This window comes from Protomyctophum parallelum (assembly GCF_964188405.1).
Source record: "Protomyctophum parallelum genome assembly, chromosome: 13".
Lineage (NCBI taxonomy): Eukaryota > Metazoa > Chordata > Actinopteri > Myctophiformes > Myctophidae > Protomyctophum > Protomyctophum parallelum.
Window position 1 is genome coordinate 41,086,272 of NC_139708.1, and position 19,559 is coordinate 41,105,830.

General features: G+C 43.6%; 1 protein-coding gene across 3 annotated transcripts; it reads left to right on the forward strand.

Annotated features, from left to right (window-relative positions):
• The first annotated feature begins 370 nt into the window (after positions 1-370).
• zbedx (zinc finger BED-type containing X) lies at positions 371-18,599 on the forward strand. Of its 3 annotated transcripts, XM_083779267.1 has the most exons (12): positions 371-689; positions 2,314-2,370; positions 4,475-4,612; positions 5,017-5,160; positions 6,495-6,752; positions 7,821-7,944; positions 8,508-8,689; positions 11,522-11,566; positions 12,294-12,527; positions 13,363-13,517; positions 14,015-14,357; positions 18,151-18,599. In XM_083779267.1, exons 1-12 carry the CDS (start codon positions 480-482, stop codon positions 18,349-18,351), a joined length of 2,091 nt encoding a protein of 696 aa, XP_083635393.1. In that variant the 5' UTR covers positions 371-479; the 3' UTR covers positions 18,352-18,599. The 3 variants fall into 3 exon arrangements, with proteins under 3 accessions (XP_083635393.1, XP_083635394.1, XP_083635395.1); XM_083779268.1 differs by lacking the exon at positions 11,522-11,566; XM_083779269.1 differs by lacking the exon at positions 2,314-2,370.
• The last annotated feature ends 960 nt before the right edge of the window (positions 18,600-19,559 follow it).

Sequence of the window (19,559 nt, forward strand, 5' to 3'; positions counted from 1 at the left end):
TTATCCCCCTCACTGGGGGAAATTCCGGGAGGAAAAACAGGCACGCACCAGGGTGAGTCTTCTTGTTACCGTTATACCAGTATTATTCCAAATATTTCCTTTTTATTTTTATTTATTTTATGTTGAAAAAAATAGATCTACAAGACAACAACGTTGTTGTTTTGTTTATTTGCTTTGTTTTTTAATGGTGGCAAAATATACATAAAAACTGCTTATTTTGGGGCCTATTATGTTCCTTAGACCCCATATACTCTCCCTCCCACACCCAACCTGGCAACGCCGCCTAAACAAAGGCCTGCCCACTTTTTTTTCTGTTTTTTTTTACCACAGGAAAAAAAGAGAGTAAAAAAAATCCTTTTACCGTGGCGAAGCGTTACATTACCTACTCGTGGATTACTACGTCGAATCGCGGTACTTTTCGGCCGTTTTTCGCGCCAGCACATTAAATAACCACATCGCAACGGCAATAAGGAGGCTCGATGGCGGGCATGGAGGCGGAGGCGGCGGCGGACGCGTCCGGGAACAGCGAGGCCAGGTCGGCGTGGCACGCGTGGAGGTACCGCCACCATTTCTCCTACAAGGCGGACCAGGGCAAAAATATCATCGTGCAATGTAATCTGTGCCTGCCCAAGGTTAACCTGCTCAGCTCGTCCAAAGCCAGCACGTCCAACCTCAAGAAACACTTAGATGTGAGTTCATAAAGAGCATTGGCATAAATTAAAGCGCATTGTTTTATTAGTATTTTCCTTATGTAAGTGAGAGAGAGAGAGGAGCCATTGGGGTTTTTTTTGGAGGGGGGTGGGGTGGGGTGGGGGGGGGGGGGGGTTGGTTGTGGTGGTGATGATGGCTGCTCTGCTGCCGCTGCTCTGCTGGGGCTTAATGATTGAAGAAGAATGCTGCTAACCAAATCAACCCTCCAGACCTACTCCTACCTATCGCGTTACATTATTTGTGTGTGTGTTCTCCTCCTCCTCCTCCTCCTACCTACTAGCTAGCCTATAATAACTACATGTAAATGAATGATCGCACGCACACACAGTGCACACACACACACACGGTTGTCTTTTATTTATTTATGCTGCCTGCAGTGCACCCGCCGATGATGTGCATGCGCAAAAAAAACAAAAAACTATAATATACAGTTGTAATTTCAGATTTTTTCTTTATTTTTTAATTGCAATTATTGCACTGTGACTCACACACACAATGGATGATTGTTAGGATTGAACCGAAAACTGTAATATGTAATAATTATATTAATAGACTTTATTTCAGATATTTCTTTCTCTTTTCCCAATTATTATTATTATTATTATGTTTTTGCACTGTAACTCACACAATGGATGATTGATTGTTGTGGGTGGCAGCTTAAGCGATTGTTATTATTATGACTCGTTTTAAATAATAGGCCTACATCCATTTTATTTATATATTAATCAATGAATGGATTAACCCACTGAGGTCCATGTATAGATTGTAGTGTACTGGCACTGCAAATGGAAAATTACATATTATACAAGATCAGACCGTGAGCAATTGCAGGTGGCTATTTTCATTATTTTTCATTTCATTATTTGTTGTTATGAACATGTTTTCTTTAGCTATATGCTGCTGGCCGATTAATCAAAAACTTTTAATAGGCTATGCAATATATTTGAGACTGAACTGGAGTCATATTTCACTTTTTTGGTTAATTATATATCTATGTTTTCATTTCAATTGCACTGACAACAGCTATCGATCGATCATCTAACTCTGTGGTTTTCAACACTTTTCATATCAAGGTCCATTATTTATTTGCCATTTGAGCCACGGACCGCCATTTGATGACATTTAGCCTCTCGCACTCAAAACTTTCAATATTGTTGTTGGATAAGATGTTGTCCACAATTCCATGCTGTATTGATGTTGTCAATGTTGTCAAACATCAATACAATACAAAGGCAAACATTGATCAAAACAATAATTCTTCTACATTCTCTAATTGTGTCACTGGAACCCCCTCAAGGACCATTGATGGTCCCTGGACCGCTGGTTGAAAACCACTGATCTATAACTGATTATTGTTCTATCGATTGCTTTATTAGATTAATCGACGAGCATTTTCAACAGGCCTGTGTGTACAGTATATGCATTTTGTAAATTTCCAATTAATTAACCCAATACATGATTGTCTCACAATGGTGTCTGCAAAGAATTTGAAAATAACAGATCTACACAACACGCTCTCAGAAGGAACGCGAGCGATTGATTGCATAGATTCTTGGCTATTTTCATTATTTTTTTTGAACATTTTAATTTTGAACCTTTTAGAAACTCCACGAGGGACAATATCAGTCACCAGAAGCAGGCACAGGTTTGCACAACGATGTAAGTTATCAACAACGGCTTATAGGAGGTGGGCGTGGCTGAAACAAATATGGTCAAATATCATATTAAGTTAAATCAAGCAACTTATACCCATTAAGACCTGGAAAGCATCTGCATCGTCTTAGCTTTTAACCAGTTTGACCATTATTTTAAACTTTAGCTGTTGAAAAATATACTGTAGCTGATCTACAAGCTCATAGCGAGGCACCGAGTGCCGCACTACGAGTTTGTAGATCTGCTATATTTTTTCTTCTTTTTGTCTCCACCAGGCCGAAGGCATGGGGAGAGAGTATGTTTTGCACTCCGTCCGTCCGTCCGTGTGTCCGTGTGTCCGTCCGTGACAAGCTAATCTCGGCCACCGTTAACCCGGTCGATGCCACATTTTGCACACACACTCCCTGGATGCCAACGATGAACCTCTGCCCCAATATTTCCAGAACGGCCTGTTATAGCGCCACCAGGAGGCCGCTTTGTGCAAAACAAGTTTTTGCACAGTACACCTACAGATTTTGTCCAAAAATCCCGCAAATCGTTACACAGTATCTCCATAGTCATGTGCTCAAGACGGATGTGTCTGATATTTCATATTCCATCCTAATTGGCTAACATTGGCTTTCAAATTTTGCAGGATTGGCCTGTTTTGAACAAAAAACCTCAAATCATGAACGCAGCGTGCAATTTCACGTGAAATCTTTCACGCACTTTCCTACTAGGCTGAGGAATATAGCCCACCCATTTCACATTGCCCTGTTATAGCGCCACCAACAGGTGGATTGTGCATGCGTGCCATCAACACGGATCTGCACCATTTCCCATATTCCATCCTGATTGGCAAAGATTGGAACAAACAAACAAAAAACATGTTTATATTACTCCTAAATATTCCTATCCTCCTGGTGGAGACCTGTGCCCAGAAGGGCACTTTTTCTAGTTTTCCTTCTTTTTTTAATCGTGAAAATGTGTGCAAATCTTTGAGTATGTGATTTACGTAGCGTAAACAAGGATTTGGGGTAACGCTCGCCACCCATAGAACAAACATGGGTAAATGTTCTGTACTGTCACTCATCCCTTAACCCATTCTGACCTGAGATCAGATTCATACGAGGTTTCCGCCGGACACACACTGGTCTGATTAACCCATTCTGACCTGAGATCAGATTAAAATAATGTCAGTCGTTCTTCGATTTTTCAAAAATAGCAGACCTACAAACTCATAGCGCGCCACTCGGTGGCGCGCTATGAGCTTGTAGATCTGCTATTTTTCAATAGCTAAAGCATAACATGATGCTGACACCAAAAGGGGTGCCCGGTCAGAATTGGTTAAAACAGCCCTGAAGTGAAAAGTCACCTTCCAGGAGGCCAAAGTGAGAGCTAATACTAGACGAATAACAGTTTAAGTCCAAATTCTATTCTGAACCCTCCACGAAAAGGCCTAGTTGTCCGGACCCCTTATCCATTATTTATATACATTATGGATAATTAGTGTGGACTTAAACTGTAATTCGTCTATAGTACTCAATTATCACTTCTCCCCACCCTTTTTTTTCCTCATTTGTGCGACATGCGAACGCATCAGAAGTTGAAATGCGGAGAATCAGAGAATACTCTACAACAGAGGCTTTCAACCCTTTTCATGTCAAGGTCCATTATTTATTCAGCATTTCAGCCACGGACCACCATTATATGACATTTAGCCTCTCAGACTAACTAAGCGATGTTTTGTTATTGTTAATACGATTTCGGACAGATTTCCATGTGGTATTGATGTCGTAGCATTAGGAGAGATAACAGGCAAATGTTGATCAAAAAATGTAAAGAAAATCTCTAATTGTGTAGACTTCTTGTAAATAATTATTATTATGGGATGGCCATATTATCTGAATGAGTAGAGAGAAACAGAAGGTCACAGGTTCGATTCCCGACCCTGGCAATGTGTCGGGGTGTCTCACTTTAGTCGTAACTGCTCCCTGCACTCCAGACTGACCGCCTGAGCAGCCATCAGCTGGGTGAAACTGAATAGCCTCAGTGGGATCAAATAGATCTATTTATTATCATCATCATCATTAATAGTGTTTATTTGTTTGCATTTGCTTTTCCTTCGCAGAGGAAACATTTCGGCGCCGAGGCGGGCAAAGAAGGAACCACCAACCGAGGTCGTAAGAAGGCGGAGAATGGAGAGAACAGCGGACACATCGCACTCAAGAAGATCAAAGCGGAGATCATCTCCAAATGCATGACCCAGGTAGTGGTGGACAGTTATTTAACTCTTTTACTGCTGCTGCCAACATTGATCCAGTCCTATGTCCCTCAATGCTTCTCGTAGCAGCGGGGACTTTTGTTTTGAAAACCCCAATATTCACTTCCCTTAAAAAAGCGCACGCGGGTGTTTTTACCCCTCAACTGCTTCTGACAGACATACTAGGGGTTGGAACATGCTTCCAGCAAGCCCGACCCAGGTAACGCCATGGGCGCCACTTCCACCCTCAGTGCGAGACAGGCTTCTAGCCGGGGGATATCAGAGAGTCTATTCTGAGTGAATCCAAAAAACCCAAAAGACGTCATCTGCAGCGAGCGATACAAAAGTATTTTATTTTGTACTTTTGAATACATGAGTATTTATTTGAGTACGATGTATACTTTCTCCAGGGTAAAGTGGACAACCTGGTGTACAGTTACATCGTGGCAGACTGCCAGTCCTTCTACCTGCTGGAGCAGCCCGGCTTCAAGAAGATGATCGAGGGCCTGAGTGACGGTAGACCGCCCATGGACAGACCCACCCTGTTCGCCAAGGTGAGTTTAGTTAGGACAGACCCACCCTGTTCGCCAAGGTGAGTTTAGTTAGGACAGACCCACCCTGTTCGCCAAGGTGAGTTTAGTTAGGACAGACCCACCCTGTTCGCCAAGGTGAGTTTAGTTAGGACAGACCCACCCTGTTCGCCAAGGTGAGTTTAGTTAGGACAGACCCACCCTGTTCGCCAAGGTGAGTTTAGTTAGGACAGACCCACCCTGTTCGCCAAGGTGAGTTTAGTTAGGACAGACCCACCCTGTTCGCCAAGGTGAGTTTAGTTAGGACAGACCCACCCTGTTCTCCAAGGTGAGTTTAGTTAGGACAGACCCACCCTGTTCGCCAAGGTGAGTTTAGTTAGGACAGACCGACCCTGTTCGCCAAGGTGAGTTTAGTTAGGACAGACCCACCCTGTTCGCCAAGGTGAGTTTAGTTAGGACAGACCCACCCTGTTCGCCAAGGTGAGTTTAGTTAGGACAGACCCACCCTGTTCGCCAATGTGAGTTTAGTTAGGACAGACCCACCCTGTTCGCCAAGGTGAGTTTAGTTAGGACAGACCCACCCTGTTCGCCAAGGTGAGTTTAGTTAGGACAGACCCACCCTGTTCGCCAAGGTGAGTTTAGTTAGGACAGACCCACGCTGTTCGCCAAGGTGAGTTTAGTTAGGACAGACCCACCCTGTTCGCCAAGGTGAGTTTAGTTAGGACAGACCCACCCTGTTCGCCAAGGTGAGTTTAGTTAGGACAGACCCACCCTGTTCGCCAAGGTGAGTTTAGTTAGGACAGACCCACCCTGTTCGCCAAGGTGAGTTTAGTTAGGACAGACCCACCCTGTTCTCCAAGGTGAGTTTAGTTAGGACAGACCCACCCTGTTCTCCAAGGTGAGTTTAGTTAGGACAGACCCACCCTGTTCGCTAAGGATAGTTTAAAAAACGTGACACGTTTTCAGCTTGTAGATCTGCTATTCCAACTCGAGTCGTGTCAAATCCGTTTTTTTCTACTTTCTAATTCTTTGTTTGGCCCAAAACATTGTGTTTATTGTCATGATTTGTCACGACAATAGTTGGCTTTGTCCGCGGCGTAAACGTAAATACTTTCTGAAAAGTCCATGAGGAAAATTAACAGGGATTTCTTTTCCGGGTCTCTCGAGGGGGCGGGACTGTGACGCTCTATTATGAGATTATATTTTTTGCTTAAAATTTTATCCATGCGGCGTCTGTATACGTGTTTCTTCCAGGTGGACCATGCGTTTGCTTTAATCCATGCGTCCGTATACGTGTGTTTTCCAGGTGGACCATGCGTTTGCTTTAATCCATGCGTCCGTATACGTGTGTTTTCCAGGTGGACCATGCGTTCGCGGCCATGCGAGACGAGCTGGTGGTGAAGCTGAACGCGGTGCAGTACGTGTGCACCACGGCTGACATCTGGACGGCCAACAACCGCAGCTTCTTCGGGATGACGTGCCACTGGATCGACACCGACTCGCTGGAGCGCAAGTCGGCCGCGCTGGGCTTCGCCCGGCTGCAGGGCCGACGCACCTACGACAACATCGCCGGGAGGATCCACGACATCCACGTGGCGTACAACATCGAGAGCAAGGTCGGTGTAAAGACTACGGCCAAAGATGTTTCTCTTTTATTAAGTTGATGTTTCGGTCGTTAGACCTTCATCAGGTCAGACAGGGTCTTCTTTGTTTTTCAAAGGCACAATTTCTTTATACTTTTTAATATTAATACTTTGTATTAATATGTTTTAATACACTGTTGCCCTACGCACCTGTCACCAACCTGTTGAGGTGTGCATTGGCCTTTTTCTCTAAAGCTTTCGTCAGAGAAAAAACATTGACACTAAAACTAAGGCTAAAATGTCAGGGAGGGACTAGTGAAGTGATCCAGTAGAACTAAAAGGCAAGCCATCATATGTTTGGTTGCTCTCTGAAAATAGCAGATCTACAAGCTCACGTGAGAGAGTGTGAGCTTGTAGATGGGCTATATTCAGCATGCAACCTGTTAATTTATGTTGCACCTCTATTGTACACTTTACGGTACCACACACACTGGTAATCTGCAGTGAGCGCTGGGAAATGTACATGTGAGATAAGGATGGTGTTCACATGCTACTGCCTGCTCACTGCGAGGAAAAGAGACTTAACAGAATAAACTAAGACATTTCAGATGACTGAAACATGACTAAAAAACGAAACGACATTTTATTCAAAAGACTGCGAGTGAAACCGAACCAAAACTAACCCAGAATGGTCCCCCCCGTGCAGGTGCAGACCAACTAAACTAACCCAAAATGGTCCCCCTCATGCAGGTGCAGACCAACTAAACTAACACAAAATGGTCCCCCTCATGCAGGTGCAGACCAACTAAACTAACACAAAATGGTCCCCCCCGTGCAGGTGCAGACCAACTAAACTAACACAAAATGGTCCCCCCATGCAGGTGCAGACCAACTAAACTAACCCAAAATGGTCCCCCTCATGCAGGTGCAGACCAACTAAACTAACCCAAAATGGTCCCCCCCGTGCAGGTGCAGACCAACTAAACTAACACAAAATGGTCCCCCCCGTGCAGGTGCAGACCAACTAAACTAACCCAAAATGGTCCCCCCCGTGCAGGTGCAGACCAACTAAACTAACCCAAAATGGTCCCCCCCGTGCAGGTGCAGACCACGGTGACGGACAACGGCAGCCCGTTCATCAGCGTGTTCAAGGAGTTCTCTCTGGACAACCAGGACACAGACGATGACGTGGGCTTCTTCGAGAACGTCGGGCACATCCTGGAAGGCGAGTGCCCGTTTTTAGGGGCCGTTTGCCTTTGTATCATATCGTTTAATAATCAAAGGCAAATAATCATTTGTTCCAAATATCAATGCTAAGTACTTGTGCGTTGTGTTTAGCAATTTTAAGAAGGAAAAAATAAAAAGAGGGGTTTAATTACTTTTCCATTCCATATCGCTTAATTGGTCTATCGATAAATGTGTGTATTCTCTGTGTCCATGTGAAGGTGTGATTTGTCCATGTAAATACAATGTCCACGTATTTGCCAGAGAATCACTGTTTACTTATTTACAGTATATCCATATTTATACATTTTTCTCTTGAAAAAAACTCCACATGTTTCACACAATGTTTTGAGGGGCGCTAGCCCCTCCTATGTCCTAGGGTTTAGACAAAAGTGTGTAAACACAAACATTGAGGGGACGCAAATTGTGATTGGCCAGAACGATATGTCGTATGATGATAAGAGCGGTCACTGTATAGATTTCAAATCATTGAATCGCACCGTATCGAATCACCACTACACCACAACACCCCTACTAATAATTGTTACAACTGTCAATCTCCAGGCGAGTCTGAGCAGGACATGCTGCTGTTCCTGCCGTCCCTCCAGCGCTGTGCGTCTCACACCCTGATCCACATCGTGGCAGAGGACCTGTGGCAGGCCGTGTCTCAGGGTCCCATGTGTCAGCTCCACTACAGCACCATGGCCAAGGTCTACTCCATGTGGAACAAGTCCCACCTGCTGCAGGTGAGACACACACATGCTTAATGGACGTCGCTGGTGATTTTAACAAACACATTTTCACTTCGTTTTAGTCAGAGAGGGCCCTATTTTCGTCAGTGCCTTACCTCTTATCTCTATACTTCTTTGCTTTTTTTTTACTATTTTGAAAAAAAATTCAATAGTTCAAATAAAGTCGATCTACATGCTCACAACGTGAGCAACAAAACAACAAAAAATGCACGTTCGTCCAACCGGGGGAAACTCCCCCCTGGTCGGGTTAAATGAAGCGTCTTGGACTCCTCATGCATTGAAGGAGGCATGAGGTCAGTCCGCTGCCCTCCCCAGGTTGGCAGAGGGAGTGTAGGGCCAACTGGGTGAAAAATGGGTGGCAAAATCGTGGGATGAAACTTTAAATTAATTTTTTTTATAAAAAGACGTTTACGGATAAGGGGTAAGGCACTGAGGTGAAATAGGGCCCAAAGTCCTTTTTAATAAAATGTCATTTTATATTAGTCATCTGAAATGTCTACTTTTAGTCGACTAAATATAATATTTTAGTCTGCTAAATCTACGGTTGATTTTGTCGACACTAATGTAGTTTGCCAGGCCTTGATGGTGTCTACAAGCTCACAATGGGTGGCCCTTCGGCGAGTTTCGAGCTTGTAGATCGTCTATTTTCAGCGAGCAACACCCGAGCGCAACCAAACATAAAATGACTCGCTTTTATTACTTTTAGTTCTACTGTATCTCTTCTCCACCAGTTCCCTCCCTAACATTTCAGTCTAGTTAGTCTAGACAGTATATTCAGTCATAGTTTTAGTCATCAGCTTACTTTTCATTTAGTTTTTATTCCGTTTTCGTCAGTGGAAAAAAGGTAGTTGACGAACGTTTTCCGTCATAGTTTTTGTCGACAAAATCATCACTGCTTGGACATCAGATATTTTGTCTTTTATGTCTGTTTAGTTTTTCTGACATGCATTAAAGTTCTCAGTGGCCCACAGCTGATTTCACTCATTTGGATTCCATAGAAGCCATGCATGTCTTCTATGGGAGCATGTCATGGACCAGAAATAGGCCATCTTCAAGCTTACAACACGTCACGTGTTGTAAGCTTGTAGAGTAGTTGAAGTGGTCAAACTAGCAATAGAAGATTAGATATTTCATAGCACTAATGTGGGGTTCCTTTCACACTGTTTTCGCATATTAGGACTCGGCCTAACAAACATTGTTTCGGTCGTGACATTTTATTTTTGCTTTGATGCGTGCATTTGGATTCCATAGAAGTCAAGGTGTCTTCTGTGGAATCATGTTGTGCAGCGGAAATATCTTTCCCGGTTATTAGAGCATTTGAAGTGCTCAAACTAACTAAATGTTCAAGAAGCATATTCCGTAAAACCCAAAAGGTCTGGGATATTGCATAAAAACAAAGGTCAAGGAATAGCCTACGGCAGGAATAATATGAATAAAACATTATAATTGTACATATTGTGTATTGTGCATTGTGTATTGTATATTGTGTAGAAAACAGTGTGGGTTTCTACTTTCACACTTGTTTCACAAATCGCACAATAGCACTTGGCCGTACACATTTTCAGTCGTGGAAAAATCTATTGAAAGATAATAATAAAAAAAATATATATATATATGTGGCCGTATGTGTCCGCTGCTACAACACCACAGCACCACGGCCAAGGTTTACACCTTGAGGTCACACCTGCTTCAGGTGCTGCCTGCAACTATCTCCCACCACAAACGTGAGCACGCAGCTGTCATGTGGAAGCATTGAATAGTATTATATGTATTTATTTTCGCTCGCTTTGCTGCCTTTCCAGACGGCCGAGCGGACATACTATCTTGCCCGATGTGTAGTGAAGTGTGCATGCCGTGCCATGATGTGTAATGGATGAAAGGATAATGGAAGAAAGTCTTTCAAAGTGAATGCTCTGTGATCGTGATGACCGTTGCCACGGTTACAGACACGGCTGGGAAGCTCACAACACAAGCCTGAGTAGACGTTAACCCAAACCCATTCTGACCTGAGATCAGATTCATACGAGGTTTTCCACTGGACACACACTGGTCTGATGAACCCATTCTGACCTGAGATCAGATTCTAAAAATGTCAGTCGCTTTTCGATTTTTCAAAAAATAGCAGACCTACAAGCTCGTATCGCGCCACTCGGTGGCGCGATATGAGCTTGTAGATCTGCTATTTTTCAATAGCTAAAGCATAACATGATGCTGACACCAAAATGGGTGCCCGGTCAGAATGGGTTAAAATTACCCCAAAACATATTTATTTGAAAGTGAAATTGAAATATCCCCTTTTTGATCCAAAATTCCAACAGTGACAACCGTTGGAACTTGGGTTCACTTTGACCGGGGATTAATCGTGCTCCTACCGTTTGATTAGTTGATTGATTGATTGAATACTTTATTAACATACTTGATAACGCTTAACCCATTCTGACCTGAGATCAGATTCTAAAAATGTCTTCTAAATCCTGACAGTTTTCCATTCTGACCTGAGATCAGATTAAAAAAGTGTCTTCTACGTCAGTCGTTCTTCGATTTTTCAAAAATAGCAGACCTACAAGCTCGTAGCGCGCCACTCGGTGGCGCGCTATGAGCTTGAGCTGCAATTGTTCAATAGCTAAAGCATAACATAATGCTAACACCAAAACGGGTTCCCGCCCAGAATGGGTTAAAAAGGATGACACAAAAAAAGCCTGGAGGGCCTGTTTTCCATTGTGGTCTTGTGTATTATTATTCAATGCATCAATAATGTATTCAATTCATCGAGAAGACATTCAATTCATCAAGAATTCCACTATTCCACCTGTGCCTTGTTTGTAGAGAGAAGCAAAGGAAAGGAAAAAAGGAAGAAAAGGAAAAAAAGAAGTAAGTTAGTTTAATTTAGAAGTTTAAGTTAGTTTAGTTTGGTTTTTCCCCGACAGAAAAAATAAATAAAAATAAAATACAAGTTGGGGAAACACTGCATTAGTATGATTAGCCACGTAATGTCATACTTTGTTATACAATGGTGTCACACACACACACACACACACACACACACACACACACACACACATATAAGGGCATTGCAGTGGCGGCCATCTTGTGGTTGCACTCAAAAATAGGCCATTCATTTTCCCTATAGAGAACATATTGATATAGATTATTCTAAGCCTGGAATCAAGACATCCAGGATCCTGTTGAATCATGACCATAAAACCTTTGATTCTGTGGAAAAACATTAAATAGAAAATGGATATTTAATTATTATTATTTAATTATACTATATTTAATAAATACTCTTTGTTAGGTTATTTATTTTCTTCTCTCTCGCAGAATCAATTGTTTTATGGTCATGATTCACCAGGATCCTGGGTGCCTTAATTCTAGACTTAAATTAAACGATATACTGTATATTTTTGGGGAAATCTCTATAGGAAAAATGAATGGCCTGTTTTTGAGTGGAGCCACAAAATGGCCGCCACTGCTATGACCTATTTTAAGAAAGTGTAAAAAAAAAAAGTCAAAATTGAAAATGTTGTCCCCTCCCCGCCAAAAAAATTATATATATCATTGCTAACCGTGCCACTCTCCCCTTGCTCCCCACCACTAGGTGGCGATGGACGCGGCGGAGGACATCGCCAAGATGCCTCTGGTGGTGCCGGCGGTGATCCGCTGGAACGTGGAGTACTGCGCCGTGCAGAAGATCGTCTCTCTCACGGAGACGGAGCTGACGGAGCTGTGCGCGCGCCTGGAGGTGCCGCGCCTTCAGCCCGAGGAGACCGCCTTCCTCAAGGAGTACGCCACCGTGTTCAACCCGCTGGCCTTCGCCCTGGAACTCTTCCAGGTAACACAGGCTCGCTCGCGTCCGTCCATCCATCTTCAACCGCTTATCTGTGGTCGGGTCTCGCGTAGCCAGACCACTATATAGTCTAGTAGCCAGCCCATAGAGCCCCATTGTGAACCCGGACATGTTGAGTACACCAAGGTTTTATGTTGGAAATGTTTAGTATGGATCCCCAGCATGTAGAAACCGCCGGATGCTACCTTGCATATGTTGAGCAATTTTCATAATTGGCATAATATGTGACCATACCATTAACAACCTATAGAAGGCAAAATGTTCAAAATTTCATCATGCTTTATGTAGCATGTGATGTGTCAAACTAGGGGGTTTTCATGATGCTGAATCCATTCCAAGCATTAGTTTTGCAAAGAAAACACTAATTGGGCTAAAAACGGCCAATGCCGTCATCACAAATTGATGATGTCAGCACAAGTGGGCATGGCCGTTTTATTTTGCAAAACTAATGCTTGGAATGGATTCAGCATCATGAAAACCCCCTAGTTTGACACATCACATGCTAGATACAATTTTGAACATTTTGCCTTCTATAGGTTGTTAATGGTATGGTCACATATTATGCCAATTATGAAAATTGCTCAACATATGCAAGTTAGCATCCGGCAGTTTCTACATGCTGGGGACCCATACTAAACATTTCTAACATAAAACGTTGGTGTACTCAACATGTCCGGGTAAATTTTTTGGCTACTAGGCTAATAGTCTGACAGAAGTGCTACCTGGGCCTGGTCATTTAATAATATGTAATGTTGTTACCAGGCAGAACAGAAGTGCTACCTGGGCCTGGTCATTTAATAATATGTAATGTTGTTACCAGGCAGAACAGAAGTGCTACCTGGGCCTGGTCATTCCCACCATCCTCAGTCTGAAGAACAAGCTGAACGAACAGAAGACGGTGGCGCGCTACTTCGGTGACGTCATCACCACCGTCGTAACGGCCATCGAGGTCCGCTTCCAGGACCTCTTCACCAGGTCTGGAAACTTGTCCTTTCTTTTATATTTTATTTTATTTGTTACTGAGCAAACACTATATATATATTATCTCATATAAACTGTTAAATCTACTGTTTAATGGGTGGTGGGTACACTGTTAAATCTACTGTTGAATGGACAGTGGAGACACTGTCGCATTGGGTCGCAAGTTGTAGGGAAGTGTTGAAAGCCGATCGTCTGATAGCAGCGGGCTAACTAGCTAACCAACCAACGATAGTAGCCGTCTGTCGGTGTCGGCTCAAGTGCATTCAGCTTTTTCTTTTCTTCACACCTTCCAACCGATCTCCCGACTCCATGGATTAAAGAGTTGGTTTAATTTTACGCTCTTACGGTACAAACATCAATACAGCATGGAATTGTGGACGTATTCAACAACATCAAGTATTGGGTCTGCCATCAAATGGTTGTCCGTGGCTCAAATGCAGAATCAATAATGTTAATAACCGTTTCTCTTCCCCTCCTCCTCTTCCCTCCAGCGTGGAAGCGAAGATCGCGACGGCCACCACGCCTCAGTTCCGCCTGTGGTGGATCTCTGCGTCGGAGCGCGACGACATGGCCTCGCTGCTGGTGACGGAGGCGTCTCAGCTGATGGAGCCGTGCTGCGATGCGGAGACCCCGGGGGGGGCAGCGGCGGGGGTAGCGGCCAACGCCAGCACCACCCACACCACCACCACGGCGGGCGCCATCGAGTCCGAGGACGACTTCTTCAGCTACGGCACGGTGGTGAAGAGCGCGGGCGCCACTGCGCAGAAGCGCGGCGTCAAGGACGAGATCCGCAAGTACCTGGACGGCACGGGGAAGAGCCTGGAGTGTCTGCAGGTACTGTTTTGACTGGATTAAAGTTCTCGGTCGCAACGACTGATTTCAGTCATCCGCAGAAGCCAGCGTCGTGTTTAGCGCACGGAAAATAGCTCACATCATGGCTCACAACACGTCGCAGTACAACATGTTGTGAGCTTGTAGATTGGCTATTTTCCGTATTTGAAGTGATCAAAACTAGCAATAGAATACTAAGTTTAATAGCATCTTCCAGAAGCATGAATGGTCTCAGAAATGTCATGATTTCTTCAGCTGGTCGGCCCTGAAACGTCATCATTACATTTTCAGTCTTGAGATTTTACTTTGTTTTATTCTATGTGGACGGCACGGGGAAGAGCCTACGGTTATAGCCTCGCTACCCGGGCTTTTATTTATTTCCGTTCGCATTGGGCTCAGAAATGAAAAGAGAATGTACGGTAAATAGGTTTTCAATGTAATGTGTCCCGGGACCCAGGGCTGGTCTTTTAGATGGGTCCCAGGGACATTCTATGAGTCAAACTTCAACTACGTTAGAGTACAGTACTGAGTACAGTATTGCATCCCAGGACGGTGACATGATTGCGGCGCGGGCGCTCACATCGGTGAACCAATAGGATCCACAGCTTCTTTTTTTCGTGCCGGCAATCCGCTCCTCTAGACCGGAACTCACACAGGCTGGGCCAATCCGCTCCTCTAGACCGGAACTCACACAGGCTGGGCCAGGCTACTTTTTTAAATGCATGTCACATGTTTTCATTTTCTATGCATTTCAGTGTGCCATGTCGACATTGATTTTAATGACGCCAAATCAAATATTCCAACATATTCTGATATTCTGTCCACAAATATAACCTTTTCCCTTCTTCACATTGTTATAATGATAGGTGAGCAATAACCTCACCTGACTCCCAGACTCCCTCCCCATTCAGAGTTCAGAGTTTTAACCCATTCTGACCGGGCACCCATTTTGGTGTTGGCATCATGTTATGCTTTAGCTATTGAAAAATAGCAGATCTACAAGCTCATATCGCGCCACCGAGTGGCGCGATACGAGCTTGTAGGTCTGCTATTTTTGAAAAATCGAAGACACTTTTAGAATCTGATCTCAGGTCAGAATGGGTTAATAATGAAACTGTCAGGATGTAATAGACATTTTTAGAATCTGATCTCAGGTCAGAATGGGTTTAATGGATGTAGAATTGTGTGCATGTGTGCATTGTGTGTCTGTTCTTCTTAGCTTTGTTCTGGCTTCTAAAGCAGTGTGTATGCAAATTATTTTCTCCGCCGGCCACATCCTCATCCCAGCTACTCCCCTCCAACATCTTTGACTCGTTATAATAAGCTGCCCCTCCACTCCACTCCCACATTCTCCAACGACAAAATGCAAATTTGGAACTTAAGAGAGGGAGGGATTATACAAAGTAGGGAGATACATAACCTCGCCTCACCAGGCTTTCCACCTCGGAGGAAAGCCTGGTCCCTGTTCCAAAAGTGCCGTGTGAACCGGTCTGGAACGGATGATATCGTTACGTCATGTTGTAGTCATTGTTTTGTAGTCATCAGGATGATATCGTTACGTCATGTTGTAGTCATTGTTTTGTAGTCATCAGGATGATATCGTTACGTCATGTTGTAGTCATTGTTTTGTAGTCATCAGGATGATATCGTTATGTCATGTTGTAGTATTGTTTTGTAGTCATCAGGATGATATCGTTACGTCATGTTGTAGTCATTGTTTTGTAGTCATCAGGATGATATCGTTACGTCATGTTGTAGTATTGTTTTGTAGTCATCAGGATGATATCGTTACGTCATGTTGTAGTATTGTTTTGTAGTCATCAGGATGATATTGTTACGTCATGTTGTAGTATTGTTTTGTAGTCATCAGGCAGGAACAATCAAACGGAACTTCCTTTTCCCTCAAACCGGAAGAATAACAATAAAAGCTCTCGTAGCCTGTAGCTTTTATTGAGAAAAATCGGTTTGAGGGAAAAGGAAGTTCCGGAAGACTGATGACTACAAAACAATACTACAACATGACGTAGCGATATCACCCGCACCCGACCGGTTCATGAACCGGAAATGGAATAGAGCGCCGAAGTCTGAAGTCACTTTCAGTAGAGGGCGCCAGTACACAGGTTCATGTATTTTTTTAGTTGCATTATAATCCCCATAGGGGGATTTTAGATCACTTCATATAAGAACTATGTTTGAAAAATAAACCGACCACCCCGGCCTTTCTGTCAAGGGGGTGGCTGTGTGTCGTTAATGATGTTCATTAATATTTGATACAGCCAGTTTCTGGAGAAAATGGAATTAATGTGGCCGCAAAAGCCTTGAAACTACATTATGAAGGCAATGTCGCTGCTAATATACGTCACGCCCAGCTGTCAACACATTGCGTTCCTGAAATTCCTCGTTGACATAAGCTCAGCTGGTGGTGACTCAACTCGTACTAACCACGAAACATTAAATATCAATAAAATAAAAAGAAACGTAATTAACATTCAGTTTATGTTTTTACGACAGGCAGATGCAAATAAAAAATACATGAACCTGGGGATTGACGCCCTCTACCGACAGTGACGTCAGGACTTGGGTGCTCTATGGTGCCCAGGCTACCTGTGACATCTCTAGTAGCACCAAATCAGTTGGCCTGTTGTGAGAATATGATGAGAAAGCCTGATTGTTCAAAGAATGGGGTATTTGTGGGGATAGAAGACACGCAGGGGAGCCCCAAAAAATGGGAACATTTGTGTAAATGATACGTAGCTTGCGGAGTTAGTTCAGTCAGATATACTCGAGGGGTTTCATGCTGTGCTCAAGGGTGCATACTCAAGGGGTTAATATGCTGCATTGCTGCAAGTGCCAAGTCCCACACGTCATTCGCTGATGTGGCAGTCAGCTGACCAATTGGGCGGGCTACTTCAGCTCACTAGACTGCAAGCTCTTCCTGCCTTCCTCTGCATTATGGTTCCTGGTTGTAATGTGATGTTTGCTCCCAGCACCACCGGTGGGCTCTGCTATTTATGTTCCCCATGGGGGAAGGGGTTTATTGTATATCTATCTCCCTGATCTTTATGTTTTATGATGGTGTTTAACCCATTCTGACCTGAGATCAGATTCTAAAAATGTCAGTCGTTCTTCGATTATTCAAAAATAGCAGACCTACAAGCTCGTATCGTGCCACTCGGTGGCGCGATATGAGCTTGTAGATCTGCTATTTTTCAATAGCGAAAGCATAACATGATGCTGACACCAAAATGGGTGCCCGGTCAGAATGGGTTAATTGTGCCGAGCAGGGAGAAAAATTCCGCAGAGCCGAACGCCAAGATAAATATCATATTCACACTTGAATTATATTCATTTATCATTATATTCTATAATGAATAATGGTTAAATCTATTCGTGAGTTGTCGGACTCTCGTACCTCTCAGCCTAAAACCTTTTTGGTCTTAACCCATTCTGACATTTTGGTGTTGGCATCATGTTATGCTTTATCTATTGAAAAATAGATCTACAAGCTCATATCGCGCCACCGAGTGGCGCGATACGAGCTTGTAGGTCTGCTATTTTTGAACAATCGAAGAACGACTGACATTTTTTTAAATCTGATCTCAGGTCAGAATGGGTTCATAATCAGACCAGTGTGTGTCCGGCGGAAACCTCGTATGAATCTGATCTCAGGTCAGAATGGGTTAAAAAAAAAAAAAGGTGTAAAAAAACACGACGAAATGAATACGGTACATGTTTTATTTTATTTGTTATGAGCAAAATAAAACGGAAGTGAACCGAACTCTCTCTCTCTCCTCAGGACTTCCCGCGGGTCAAGCAGCTCTTCCTGAAGTACAACACCACGCTGCCGTCCACGGCGCCCGTCCACCGCCTGTTCAGCCACAAGGGCAACCTGGTGACGTCGCAGAGCAACAGCATCACCGACGACTACTTCGAACGCATCCAGCTGCTCCGCTACAACAGCGCCGTGTGCTCCGCCGGCACACCGCCGCCAGAGTGAACCAAAACAACCAACCAACCAACGCACGCAGCCTCGTTTTGGTTTCTGTTTATTTAACCCATTCTGACCTGAGATCAGATTCATATGAGGTTTCCGCCGGACACACACTGGGTCTGATGAACCCATTCTGACCTGAGATCAGATTCTAAAAAAAATGTCAGTCGTGAATCGATTTTTCAAAAATAGCAGACCTACAAGCTCGTAGCACGCCACTCGGTGGCGCGCTATGAGCTTGTAAATCTGCTATTTTTCAATAGCTAAAGCACGACATGATGCTAACACCAAAATGGGTTCCCGTTCAGAATGGGCCTGACTTTGCGCCACATATTCACGATTTAAAAAAAATAGCAGTCCTACAAGCTCGCCACTATGAGCTTGTAGATCTGCCATTTTTCAATAGCTAAAGTATAACTTTACACCAAAAGGGGTTCCCGCCCCAAAATGGGTTAATGGTAAATGTACAGAAGCGTTATAGAGCATAGCGGTTTTCTGGAACCCGCTGGAAAGAAATCGGGCCATTCATTTAGAGATTTTGCAAAAAATATTTATATCGATTATTTTAAGCCTAGAATCAAGTCATGACCATAAAACCTTTGATTCTGTGTAGGGAAAAAAATTAAATGAAAAACGCTGAACAAAGGGTGTTAATTAGTATTGTAGTATATCACATACATTTCTCACAGAATCAAAGGTTGTATGGTCATGATTCACCAGGATCCTGGGTGACTTTGGTTTATATTAATATTTTATATTAATATTTTAGTAAATCTCTCTATGGGAAACAAAATGAATTGTAGAGTTTTCAGTGGGTTCAGAAAGGCACGCCCACTGCTACGCTCTATAGCCTGAATCTATGCTCCGTCGCGCAGCGGCTTCGATAGCGGGCCTGTCGTTAACGCGTGAATTCCGTTTGTGTCCGAGCATAGGCATGGTAACGCCCCGCCTGCCTGTGATTGGCCCTCCGAGGTGGATATGCTGGATAGTCTGATGCGAGGTTACTCTCCGTGGTGGGAAATAATACAAGTAGTATGCAAGAGAACGCTAACTTGTAAGTTAATTTTTTTTATAAGAGGCAAACTAATATTGTTTATGCCGTTTGCTTTGATGGAATAATTGATTGAACATGCACGCCATAATATGATTTGATTTGGTTGGTTTGTATGTGTAAACTTGAAACTATTTATCCTTTTTAGTGTAATGGTATTAGT

Coding starts and splice junctions, on each gene's coding strand:
- zbedx (XM_083779267.1), top strand. CDS start 480: ATGGCGGGCATGGAGGCGGAGGCGGCGGCGGACGCGTCCGGGAACAGC. Junction 5,161..6,494: donor GACCCACCCTGTTCGCCAAG/GTGAGTTTAGTT, acceptor TGTGTTTTCCAG/GTGGACCATGCGTTCGCGGC. Junction 14,358..18,150: donor AGAGCCTGGAGTGTCTGCAG/GTACTGTTTTGA, acceptor CTCTCTCCTCAG/GACTTCCCGCGGGTCAAGCA.